This window comes from Alternaria conjuncta (assembly GCF_024043145.1).
Source record: "Alternaria conjuncta strain BMP 0040 chromosome Unknown scaffold_14, whole genome shotgun sequence".
Taxonomy (NCBI): domain Eukaryota; kingdom Fungi; phylum Ascomycota; class Dothideomycetes; order Pleosporales; family Pleosporaceae; genus Alternaria; species Alternaria conjuncta.
Genome location: NW_026250103.1, coordinates 341,024 through 353,738, shown reverse-complemented (window position 1 = coordinate 353,738; position 12,715 = coordinate 341,024). Strand labels below are relative to the sequence as shown.

General features: G+C 52.1%; 4 protein-coding genes across 4 annotated transcripts; 2 read left to right on the top strand and 2 right to left on the bottom strand.

Annotated features, from left to right (window-relative positions):
• Positions 1 to 603: 603 nt before the first annotated feature.
• J4E85_008731 (uncharacterized protein) lies at positions 604 to 3,177 on the top strand (the record flags this gene model as incomplete). The annotated part of the gene is made up of 1 exon (XM_051472955.1): positions 604 to 3,177. The coding sequence occupies one exon, from the start codon at positions 604 to 606 to the stop codon at positions 3,175 to 3,177; it is 2,574 nt and encodes an 857-aa protein (XP_051323175.1).
• A 189-nt stretch (positions 3,178 to 3,366) lies between these two features.
• On the top strand, positions 3,367 to 4,698 carry J4E85_008730 (uncharacterized protein; the record flags this gene model as incomplete). Its single annotated transcript, XM_051472954.1, has 2 exons — positions 3,367 to 4,134; positions 4,237 to 4,698. The coding sequence occupies 2 exons, from the start codon at positions 3,367 to 3,369 to the stop codon at positions 4,696 to 4,698; spliced, it is 1,230 nt and encodes a 409-aa protein (XP_051323174.1).
• A 215-nt stretch (positions 4,699 to 4,913) lies between these two features.
• J4E85_008729 (uncharacterized protein) lies at positions 4,914 to 7,978 on the bottom strand (the record flags this gene model as incomplete). The annotated part of the gene is made up of 5 exons (XM_051472953.1): positions 4,914 to 5,411; positions 5,605 to 6,585; positions 6,843 to 7,144; positions 7,194 to 7,592; positions 7,645 to 7,978. The coding sequence occupies 5 exons, from the start codon at positions 7,976 to 7,978 to the stop codon at positions 4,914 to 4,916; spliced, it is 2,514 nt and encodes an 837-aa protein (XP_051323173.1).
• A 2,730-nt stretch (positions 7,979 to 10,708) lies between these two features.
• On the bottom strand, positions 10,709 to 12,215 carry J4E85_008728 (uncharacterized protein; the record flags this gene model as incomplete). The annotated part of the gene is made up of 2 exons (XM_051472952.1): positions 10,709 to 11,683; positions 11,733 to 12,215. 2 exons carry the CDS (start codon positions 12,213 to 12,215, stop codon positions 10,709 to 10,711), a joined length of 1,458 nt encoding a protein of 485 aa, XP_051323172.1.
• Positions 12,216 to 12,715: the final 500 nt, after the last annotated feature.

The following is a 12,715-nucleotide window of genomic DNA, read 5'->3' as shown; positions in this document are numbered from 1 at the left end:
CCCTGAGGATTTCAGACCGGCCATGGACAGTGAGGGTACAATGCGTTGAACAGTGCGAATCGAATCGGAGATGAGGTTTCAATGCTTACGGCATGAGAATTGAGAGGCTTAGTTGCTCGCAGACAACTGCTCACGGATGCCGGTTTGCTGGAAGACATTGCGGCGGGCACAAGCGCGTTCGCTGACGTAATCGCTCTCCGAATCCGCCAGCAACCTTAACAGATTCGCAGGCTGAGGGTCGCATATACTAGAGAAGTATGCCAGATGCAAGACCATGGGTATCATAAGTGCATGGCTCGTGAAAGGCACGAGGAACTTTATGACCGCAAGAAGATGCCGTAATTGAGCAGCCTGCACTTTCAGATCGCGTCTCCGCACGTGTCGACGCGTTTGTCTTGGCGCGCGTGAAGCCGCTCGGTCGCCACTGGTTCACTCGCACATTGCACAGCACACGAGCATCACAACACTACTCAGCCATGCGCAATTACTTCTTCAATGTTTAGAAATCCTCGAGAAAACCGCTCTTTGCCCGAATCGTCCCGATTAACACCCTCTACCGGTCGGGCTCCATCGCCACCCCGCTCATCGTCTCGAGTGGCAGACATGGCTGCCAAAGCCGCAACGAAGAAGGCTGCGCCCAAGCCGAGCACGAAAGCGCCCCCACCAAAGAAAACCAGCGTTCAGACAACTTTGACGCCAGCCGACTTTGCTAAGAAGTCGCCCGCTGGCAATGGCAAGAAGCAGAAGCCGGCCGGGACTCCGAACGGCAACATCATGGCATTCTTCAAGAAAGCCGAGGAGATCAACAGCCGTATATTCCTACAAGAACGAGGGTCAAACCCAACGATAGTGCTCGACGGCGACGAGGACGACGTGGGCTGGAGCGACGAGAAGAGCAATGGCGTCATGACTACAGACAACAGCGATGAGCGGTACAACGAGAATGGTGGGAGCAACAAGAGGCGCAAAGTCAGCGAAGAGGCGGTAGCGCCTGTGCCGGCCTGTTCACCACCCCCGCCGGCTGATGTTGAGAGCAATGCTCTGGATGCATTGGCAGCCGACGTGTCTAAGCAAGCGCCCAAACTGCGGAAGAAGTCTGGACCCTTCGTGGACGACTCAGACTCCGAAGACGACGAAGTGGAAATGCCTGCTACAACTCCAGGTATGACCACACGAAGCCATAATGAGGAATCGCCAATGACTAAACCAACGGAGGACCTGTTACCCCCGGATAGTGCCGAACACTCCAGATACCACGATACCACACCCATAAAGTCCGAATCGACATCTCAACACGGGGGTGAAGAGTTAGAGGAATACGAAGATCTGGAAGACGACGATCTGCTCGAAGGCGAAGAATACGATGAAAGGCGATGGATGAAGGAACAACAGAAGCTCGAGATGGAAGAGGCAGGCTTTGAGGGCGACCCGGACGATTTCGACGCGCCACCTCTATTCCCTGAAGGTGATGATACCGAAATCAAACACGAAGAGCCACATACCAATGATATACCTTCCTGTCCGATATGCGGCAACAATCTTCCAGGCCTGTCAGAACAAGACGTATCCGTACACGTCAATGCGTGCCTAGACGGCAACCCGCTCCCTTTACCTGTAGTGAAGTCTGAGGAGGAGAGCAAGCCGACCATGACGAGTAAAGCGAAAGTCTTCAAAAAGCCGGACAGACCAGCTAAACCTGGCCAAGCCAACCCGTTTCAGCTTGCGAAGCCCAGCGCTCAGCCAAGTTCAGCCTTTTCAAAGCTTATGGCCGGCCATGCTGAAGATGCTGCATGGGCATCTGCTGCAGCCGAGAACAACAAGTCTCGCGGCAAGCCTGCATACCAACGCACCTGCCCATTCTACAAAATCATGCCAGGGTTGTTCATTGCTGTAGACGCGTTTCGGTATGGAGCCGTCAAAGGTCAGAACGCCTATTTCCTGAGTCATTTCCATAGCGATCATTACATCGGGCTTACTTCCTCATGGAAGCATGGACCGATATACTGTAGCAAAGTCACTGGCAACTTGGTACGACAACAGCTTCGTGTGGACCCCAAGTGGGTGGTCGATCTGGATTTTGAGAAAAAGACAGAAGTACCAGGAACGGAAGGCGTCCACGTCACAATGATCTCTGCGAATCATTGCCCTGGCAGCTCTCTGTTCCTATTCGAAAAGGAACTTAGCAAGGGCAAGAACCCGAAGCTACAACGAGTGCTACACTGCGGAGACTTCCGTGCCTGTCAAGCGCACATCGAACACCCGCTATTACGCCCAGACGTCCTCGATGCTGTGAGTGGAAAGAATCGGCAGCAAAAGCTAGACGCTTGCTACCTTGACACCACCTACCTGAACCCCAAATACGCTTTCCCGCCTCAGAAGCAGGTCATCCAAGCCTGCGCGGACATGTGCGTAAGTCTCAGCAAAGTCCGCGCGGACGACTCCGATGGATGGGAGCAGATGAAGCGAGACCGCGCAGGCCAAGGCATGGTCAAGTTCGTTCGGAAAGACTCTAATACCGACGCTACCGGCGAGCCCAAAAGCCCTGCACGAGGCCGACTTCTGGTTGTGGTAGGCACATACAGCATCGGGAAGGAGCGCATTTGCACTGGAATTGCGAAGGCCCTGGGAAGTAAGATCTTCGCGCCTGCCAACAAACAGCGCATCTGTAAAGCGCTTGAGGACCCTGAACTGGATGCACTACTTACGACAGATCCTCGGGCAGCTCAAGTACACATGACGCCGTTGTTTGAGATCCGCGCGGAGACATTGGACGACTACCTGCGCGATTATGCCGACACATTTACGCGCGTCGTCGGCTTCAGACCCTCGGGCTGGAACTATCGTCCACCAAAGGGTCGCTTTACCGAGTCACCCCAAGTACAAACCGTCTTACATTCCGACAATTGGAGAAGTACCTTCTCTATGAAAGAACTGACGCCGCAAGCCGGGAGTGGAAGTCGGGCAAGCTGCTTCGGTGTGCCGTACAGTGAGCATAGCAGCTTCAGAGAGCTGACTATGTTTTGCTGCGCTTTGCGCATCGACAAGATCATCCCGACAGTCAACGTAGGCAGCGCAAAGAGCAGAGAGAAGATGAAGGCTTGGTGCGACCGATGGGCGGCGGACAAGAAAAAGAACGGGCTGTTTAAACTGGGTGAAGACGGAGAGGGTTGGTCATAGTGAGATTTGATTGGCATGCGCATCGAATAGCGGGCCCAAGTCTATGATTTGGTAGCGATTCTACCAACCTTGGCTCCACGCCAATGCCAATGATCTTTCAACATGACTCAGTCTCACTACATATAGATATTAGTTCTCTAGCATCTACTCGACACACTCATCTACGATATCCCCAAGTTCGCTTCCGCCATGTCGTCAATCATCCGCCTCCTCGTCATTTCCGATACTCACTCCACTTGGCCCTACACCCCAGACTGCCCTGCACCTTCATGCGACATCCTCATCCACTGTGGTGATCTCACCCAAGTCGGCGGTCTTCCCGCATACAGGAAGGCTATGGAAGATATTCAGACCGTCGACGCAGAGCTCAAACTCGTCATCGCCGGCAACCATGACCTCGATCTCGATGAAGAGTGGGTGCGCAAGAACGCTGAAGATGGGGAAGAGGAAGAAGATATAGAGGACAGTAGGAAATGTGTCAATTTCATGAAGTCGCACGAGAAAGAGGGTGTATACTACCTGGAAGAGGGTAGACATGAGTTCAAGCTGAAGGATGGGAGAAGCTTCAGTGTCTGGGCGAGTCCGTATACGCCGGAGTTTAATGGGTATGCATTTGCGTACGGAAAAGACGAAGATCGATTCTGCGACATACCCGAAGATATCGACATCTTGATGACACATGGACCGCCTTCATTCACTGACGAACTCGGCTACGGTCTCGATGTCAATGTGAAAGGGGAGAGCTGCGGATGCAAGATGCTAGGCGATGCAGTAAAGAGGGTGAAATCAAGGCTGCACTGTTTCGGGCATGTGCACGAAGGGAGAGGTGCTGTGAAGATGCAGTGGTCTGAGATGGGAAATGGGAATGAAAGAGTGAAGGTACTGCCAGATGACGGGAAAGTCCTTAGCATCAGTAAAGAACAAGGAGGGACGAATTCCGTGCTAGTGAACGCGGCGGTATGTGGTGAAACAAAAGGCTGGACTATCGACCTCGACATATAAAATTCCCACCGGCTTCCACCATACCCGAACAACCCTGCCACCGCAACCCACACCAAGATGTATCAATCAATGGCCAGCCCCTACTCAGACAGTACCAGCGCACACGAGACTCACGGACCCGCCGACCGCCTCGAGCATCTCGTACACACCTACGGAGTCGACCTTGTTCGCCACTCCCCAATCTTCAAACTTCAAAGGCGATTCGGACTTCCAGGCGCAGCTCTTCTTGTATGCCTTGCCCTCATCATGTCGGTCTACGTCGACATAACATTCGGCTACGGCGTATACTCCTACGGCTTCTTGGGCAACAAAGCAGCCGATAATGTCATGGTTATTCTGTTGATCGTGGTGGTCGCTTTTCTGTGGGTGATGGCTCGCATTTTCTGGGTAACGAACTCGGAAAGGGAAGTTTCGGGACTAAGGAGGCATTCGTACATGTTGGGTAGGCAGCATGTTGCGAGGAGAGATGAGGGCGCGGATGAAGCGGTGATTGTCGTGGAGAGACAGGATACGGTTTGAGTTCCCCATGTGCTGTGTCAGATGTCACTTATAGCCATGCTATCTTTCAGCGGTATGGACTTTGTGTGGAATCGAGTTGAGATTTTAATACTTTTCATTGACTACCTTTGCATGTGTACCAGGGTATACAAGCCACCTCACCATCCGCGCACCATTCATGGAGTTACTCTGAGACATGATCGAAGTTCTCAGCAGCTTCGATCTTCCATTGCCGTTCACTCATCGCCACCTGACTGTCCTTCAGGATATTTGAGCCAGTATCGTTCTAGTGCAACTTTGAACGAAGGCGGGTGCAATTTGACTGTTTTCGCAAGATTTTTCGGGAACTCGTCAAGATCTAACTCTTCGGATGTGTAACCCGCTTCTTCGTTGTTGATTGACTTCCAGAAGGACTCCGCCCTGTACAGATACTCAATCTCAAGTGTCTCGACGTGAAGATTGCGCACGGACTCCAACGCGGAGCGGTATTCCCAATCTGGCGGGCTCTCGAATGATATACACCGAGCCTGCTGCCCATAGCATTGTAGAAATGAGTACAAATTCTCGGCATTCATCCTAGTATTCCTCACAGTCAATTTGTCGAGAGCAGGCGTGTCGGAAGGCGAAGGAAGCGGGATGATCGGCCGAGGATTGATGAATTCGCTATGTTCGCTATGATCGACCACCAACGAGCGAAGGCGGGGGAAGAGACTTCTCGTGATCGACAGTCTGGCCTATCAAGCTGTTAGCACGAATAACATAATGTCTCAGAACCGCGTTGCCAAAGCATAGCATGGGAGATACATACTAGTAATAAGTTAGCAAGATATCTTGAGAGCTATTCGTGGCGGCTACTTTACCCTTCTTTCTATATGATGGTGTTTGGTAGTAGGGGCAGTACATGTCTTTTAGAACAAGCGTTTCTACCTTTCGACTGGCTTTCGCGAAGATTACAGAGGGAATGTTGGTGATGAACGCGTGATGTTCATCGAGATCGACGGCCAGAGTCATCGTGCGAACTGTGATCTTCGATGCTACCATGGCATGAATGAGGATTTGAAGGCCAAGATGAGCTATATTACCAGCATTCCTCATATCCTCTTCTTCGCGGTAGCGTGAGATATTTCGAAACTTCTGGAATAGGTTATGATATCGCCCGGGTCGGGTACGAGGCTGGTGGTAGAATGCGATATGGTCGATGTTCCCGAAGCAGAACAAAGTCTGGGCTAAGACCTCTTGGAGGGCCCTCATCCCGGCCTCCTGGATGATACTCATAGAGGTGCAGGCTCTGGCAAGACGTGGAGGCGATGCGGAAGTAGGAATGCCGCTACCCGTCATTGGAGATCCGTAGCCCTTCTGCTTCCAGATGCGGGGGTACCAAGAGTCTTCAGCCAATTTGATTTGAAGTAGATCTGAGTGAGAGTCTTGGCGTAGTTGATCCCACTCTGCCTGCTCCATCCGCATCGTATATGCCCCATGATCGAGTGGGTACCCCGGGGGCACTTCAGCGCAGGCTATGATAAGTTTTGTAACCCAAGGAGCCAGATGCTCGCACGTAGACGCCGCGGTAAGGTTGGATATACTTTGAGGCGATCTCAGATCGAATATTGTTTCGCCCAGGTAAGCACCGAAAGCCTTCCATGAACAATTACGGAAGCGACGGCTCGTGAGGCGGAAGGCGAGCGAACACGCTTGCTCCTCTTGCGTGGCGTATCGATAGACAACAGATCCACTGTCTTCGTCTTCGGTAACTGGCGGTGCAGCATGCTTCGCAACTTCCAGCAGTATGCACTCTAGTAACTCGGCGGGCAGCTTCTCGACAGGCGAAGTATCTGCCAAGGGCAGAGTCGTTGGATTCATGAAGGGTATTGCGCTTGTCGTGTCGATTGTGGGGTTTAGACGGCCGAACTTGGTTTGAGGAAATACAATGAGCAAAGGATAGAAGGCTAAACGTTGGGGCAGGTGCGAGGAATAAGCGGGTCGACTAGGCATCCGCGCTAGGATTTGTGAGAAACCACGGAAATGAAAGAACGCGAAGACCCTGAAGTTACAATCGAGATTGCATCATTCTGCACTCCAGGGCTATGTCCGATTGATGAAAGATCTTAGTGGATACTTGAAGAAATCGATTACTATTCCAGAGACAGACTTCACGTAGCACTTACCTCAGCTACCGTCGCGCTCACTTCGATAACCGCTACCGCCGGCTCCTTCTCCTTCTTTAGTTTATCTTGTATAGCCTGATAATTCCGGCTCATGGCATTTCTCGTAAACTCCTCACCCGTCACCATTGGATACTTCTTCAGCGGGCCCTGGATCTTGGCGTCTTTGCATGGCTGATTGAAGAAGGCGATGCTGTAGCGCTCGCCGTAGAAGTCATCAGGCTCACATGGAGCCTTGACACGATGAAAAGTCGACTTGAAGCGGTCATCTGACCACGACATAAGGAGGTCACCGACGTTGCAGACTGTGGAGCATGAGTAGAGGTTCCAGGTCGACAGAGCGCATCAACATACCGATCGCATTCTTGTCTGCGTCCGGCTCAACCTTGGTCCACGCATCCCCGTACCCGAACGAAGTTGATACTTCTCGCCCCGGACAGATCTCAAGACCAGACTGCCCTGCTTTCTGGAACAGCAGAGTCAAGAAGTCCCAGTCGGCGTGTGCGCCCGCTCGATGATGCACCTCTCCTGTTGGATTTGGCACCTGTGGAGTCTCAAAGTAATGTAATAATCGGCAAACAGTCTGAGACTCTGGTCGGCTGACATCGTGAGCTTTGACGAAGTAATCTTCCTCGAAGTTCAACCCTCGCGCGAAGCACCTCATGAGCCTCTCGCTGACTGCCTGTACTCTGTGCATGAACTCCAAAGCCTCCGCTCGGAACCCCGGAAGGGTCTGGTCACTCAGCCATCGACCTATCCAACGATCAGCACGGCCATACACATAAGACGAATAAAAACAGCTCACCGTTCATGCCTTCGCCGAATTGCATTTGATAAGACTCTTTGCGGTCGACTGCACCAGTAGATGGCCGGATTTGAGCATTCTTCTCCCATCCGGCGTTGTGTTGAGGGGAGAATGGCACTTGCGATTTCACGGGATCGGGCTGATTGAAGAATCGCGCTGACTGATTGAAGATGCCGTCGACAGCGTCGCGTGTTATGCCGTGGTCCACGATGCAGAAGAAGCCGTGGTTCTCTGCAGCATCGACAAGTTCTCGTGTAATCACATCGATGCGCGCATCGAAGTCGCGGAGGGAGATTGTCGGCACAGGGCGATCAACATACTTCGTCGGTGCCATAATGAGATGGTTGATGTTCGAGCTGATTGACGTTGGTGAGTTTGATATATGACCGTAGTGTCTTGAGGGCAAACTGTACCCATTCTTATGTTCGGTCATCTTTGCTTCTACGCATGTAGTGTCGCAATATGCGTTCAGGCGTGCCAAAGCCGACGCGGCCAGGGCGGCCGCTCACATCGGCCGTCATCACCAACACGTGTGTCGTGCTACTTAGATAGGCACCCGCAGCCTGCGAGACGGAAGTCGCGGTCGAGATGAAGTGGGGCCGAGGCCAGATTGTGGAAGGTTCCGCGTTGTCGGCCGCACCCTGTTCATCTTCCTTCCCCACCGCAACTGCACGCCGATAGCCAACTGATAGCCAACGCGCCTTGCCAATCACCGGGAACGCGATGCTGGGAAAGACACTCTCATCGCATCGAGATGTCCTCGAACGCGACACCTAGTTCACGACCGACACGGTCAACCTTACCATGGACGACAGCAGCACCTCGAAAGGGCCGAGACCCCGTCTGACATGTACGGAGTGCTATAGAAGGAAGATCAAATGCGATAAGAATGTGCCTTGCAGCACATGCATTCGAAGGTCAGCTCCTCCGTTTCCAAGGCAGTCTAGTATCCGCGAGTCTTTGGTGAAGTCTGAGCCTGCGCGACTGTGGATTGCTTTTCCCTGGGAACCCAGTGACCGGGCTTCTTAGTACTGCGCAAGCTGCCCGAACCATTTCATACTAAGTAAAACAGGGGATATGCAAGCTTCTGTACGAGAGAAGACGCGCCTGTGACATCCTCTGTACCACCACCCGCCTACCAAGCTCAGGGTGCAGCGACAGCACCTGACGATCTAGTGCGCGCTCTACTCGACCGCGTAAGTCAGCTTGAAGCCAAGCTACAGGAACAATGTGATTTGGCCTCGAGCGAAGCACCCTTGCCTCTGGAAATCTCCGATACACCAGCGAGTCCAGTTCACAATGCAGCGATCACTTCACCTCTTAACAATAACGCATCACAATCTGCGGACACTGATGATGCAGCTACCGTGTTGGAGTTTCTAGCATGGGGCCGTAAGAAAGACATCGACTACGGAACATCACCAGAGCAGAACAGTGGGCCAAGGCGATTGAGTATCAGAGATGAGGATGATGCGGTTACATCCAGTATCCTATATGAAACTAGCAGGGATACACAGCTTGACGTACTTGAAGCGCTTCTTCCGAACAAGACTCATATCGTCCAACTTGTGGAGTACCACAGCACCACCATCTTATGGTACCATGGTTCGTACTCCTCAGCCATATTCAAGGATGACCTGGATATCTTTCTTGGAGACTACGAAGGCGACGTCCGGCACCAAGGCTTGAATCTGCAATGGCTTAGTTTACTGTTCGCCATCATAACAGGCAGTATCACATGTGCGCCGCCATCTGTATATCAGTCTTGGGGTTTCTCATCAGAAGAGAGGAAGATCTTGTCACAAAGATGGTACGAAGCGACTGTGACGTGTCTCGAAATCGCTGGCTACATCGAGGCTCATACCATCTACTCTGTTCAAGCCATCGCGACGTTGACCATTGCGGCTCATATCCTTGGCAAGTCGAGCAGTCAGTCGATACTGCTCGCCTCAGCTGGTCGTATTGCCCAGAGTCTTGGGTTGCACCGACTTGGACCAGAAAGCTCGGCCTCTGTCACCTCGAAGGAGCAGCTACGCCAGCGTGAAGCCGGTCGACGAGTCTTCAATCAGCTTTGCACGCAAGATTGGTTCCAGATTCCGTTCTCCGAGTCATATTCGCTCAATCCTCGCTTCTTTACTACCGCAAAGCCGCTGAACTGCAATGACAACGACATGGTACCGCATCCATTGAGCATACCCACCCAAGCGAGCTATTGCAACTATCGCTATGAAATTGCAGCGCTTATGCCGCAACTCCTAGATGCGATGACAGGCTGTAACACGCTTTTCACGAAGTATGAACAGGTGCTACATTACGACGAGAAGATGCGCAAGCTTGCGACTGCATGTATACCTACATTTCTATCAACGAATGCGCCGGTGGCGACCGATTGGCCTATCTATGTTGGCTGGGCTAGACGCTCGCTGACTATATGTGCTTCACACAAGATCATCATGATACATCGAAAATTCATCGGTCTCTCCTTCACCAATTCCGCGTTTCAATTCACTCGGCGTACCTGTATCGCGGCGTCGAAGACCATATTGAAAGAGGCACTATCAGGCAGCGATGAGCAGGGCCCAATACTATGGATCGAGCAAGCCTTTTCAGTCGCAGCGGGTATCATTCTCAGTCTCGATACCCTTCATCGGTCGGCCAGTGACAGAGAATTTGACGAGCACAGCAGACTTGTTGCTGACACAATCGGTTATTTGAGTAGATTCGAACATAGCAAGATTGCCTCGCGCGGCGTGCGATTGCTGTCGGGATTGCAGCGCGAGCTCCAGGGTGGAGGCGTGAACAGCAAGAAGCGTGCACGACCTGCGGACAGTCTTGGAATCCCGTCGCCGTTGGGCAAGCGAGCCCGCAGATTTAACGTGGAGACCTTTATCAGCGACGTAGCCCAAGACTTGCAGGTAACAACTCCCACGTCATCATCGACCGAAGATGTTCCTATAGGCGTGGGAGATACTTCATGGAACTCTTTCATGAACTTGCTACCGCCACAAACAGGCTTTGGAGGGCAAAGCCTGTTCGATGACTTGCTGTCATTTCAATTCTGAATTCATATATACTTTAACGACATGTGGTTTCGTGCACCTACATCGCTCCTTTTCCGTATGTCTGCCACTGACTTCTTTGCTTTCTGTATGATCGTCTCCTCATCAATGTGCAGCAACTTGCCGTTACTGACAAGCAACTGACCATCTACAAGGACTGTATCGACATCGGCACCAGAAGAATGGATCAGCACTGTGATCGGATCAATGCCTCCGGAAGCCTGCTCGTTTGGATCCCAGGGAGCACAAGATACGCCTTTTGGCTCAACAACGACGATATCTGCTTTCTTCCCAACCTCCAAGCTTCCGATCTCATCTTCTAGTCCTAGCGCCCTCGCGCCGTTGATCGTCGCGAACTCCAAGACATCATACGCGCTGAGGACCCCAGCATTTTGTCTGACGCCGCCATGTAGAATGGACGCTAGATGCATCTCCCGAAACATGTCATACGTATTATTACACGGTGCGCCGTCGGTCCCCAGAGCTACGTTTACACCGCTGGCCACCATGTCTGGTATCGGTGCCACACCAGATCCAAGCTTGAGGTTACTTGTAGGGTTATGCGAGACAGTACTTTTACTCTCGCGCAAGATATCGAAGTCTCCAGCGGCTGGATCCGGATGTACGCAGTGAGCGAATACCGACTTGGATCCTGTCAGCTGCGTGTCTCGGCAGAACTCGAAAGGGCTGCATTGGTAATACTGTCGGTAGATGGGTAGGTCTTTAGGAGCTTCCGCGCAGTGCATAGTGAGACCGATGTCGTGTGCTCGCGCTGCTTCGCCGATCGTAGCATGGACCGCCATTGGTGAGCCTCGAGGTGTGCCCGCTGCAAACCACATGTGTAGACGGTCGTTGGAAGAGCCATGATACTTCTTGTGCGCTGATAGTGCAACTTCCACAGACATTGAGTCCACGTCCCGATCTCTGGCGTCTTTCATGTTGAGATCTGAGTTTGTCTCGCCGACTTTGATTAATTTGCCCTAGCAGCTAAGTCAGCTCGTTGCATTGATCTTACTTCGCGACACTTACCAAGCACGCGCGAATCCCAGTTTCTTCCACTGCTCTGACGACGTTCTCAAGGCCGCTTCTATGCGTAAGCATAGCCTCAAGAAAACATGTCGTCCCTGTCTTCAGCATCTCCGCGATCGTCAGCATCGAAGCCACATAGCCATCATCTTCGGCATAATTGGCTTCCAAGGGCCAGATGGCATCGCATAGCCAGTTGTGTAATGGAAGATCTTCGGCTAGTCCACGGAGCAGTGATTGCGCGAGATGGGCGTGTGTGTTAACCAAGCCCGGTATGATGATCTTGTTCTTGCAGTCGACGATATCAATATCTCCGTTCTTGCTCTGGCCGACTTGATCGATGAGATCAGAAGTCTTTCCGAGTGCTGTGATGCGGCCGTTTTCAACGAGGATTGCGCCATCGAGTATGATTTCCCGACTTTTATTGACAGTGACAATGGTCGCGTTCGTCAAGAGGCGCGGCGGCGTTTGATTTGATCTTGCCATGTTATTTCGAAGTAGTGCTGATACCGCTGGCTAAGATCTACGAGGATGCTAGTTGCGGCGTTAGAGGGTTCTGTGAAAGTGTAGGTTCAAGTTTCTAGGAGATCTCATGCGTCCCTAATTTCGTCAATGAACTTGACGATTACTTCACGCGATTCCTTTCAATATCCTATTTGCATGGTCGCGACTCCCCATAGGCGTGCGCTGATTGTCGCCTCCGCCGCTCTCCGCTTTCGCGCCTTCGCTAAGGTGACATGGGGCGGCCGACGCTAGTGATATCTCCCCTCTTATCTAGCTCACGTACTCTGTCACCCGTCGCACATCTCACGGCATACGCACAAGTATCATCGCAGTGTTATCAGGTACAAGCAATAGCCGGATTCCGATGAGCTGGTTATCGCGGGGTTTACAGGCGCAGAAACGCCTATCGTGGGAAAGGCTCCTGTCGATCTAGAACCACGAGTCAACAATGGCTAATAGGTTGATATATAACCATGCAACTC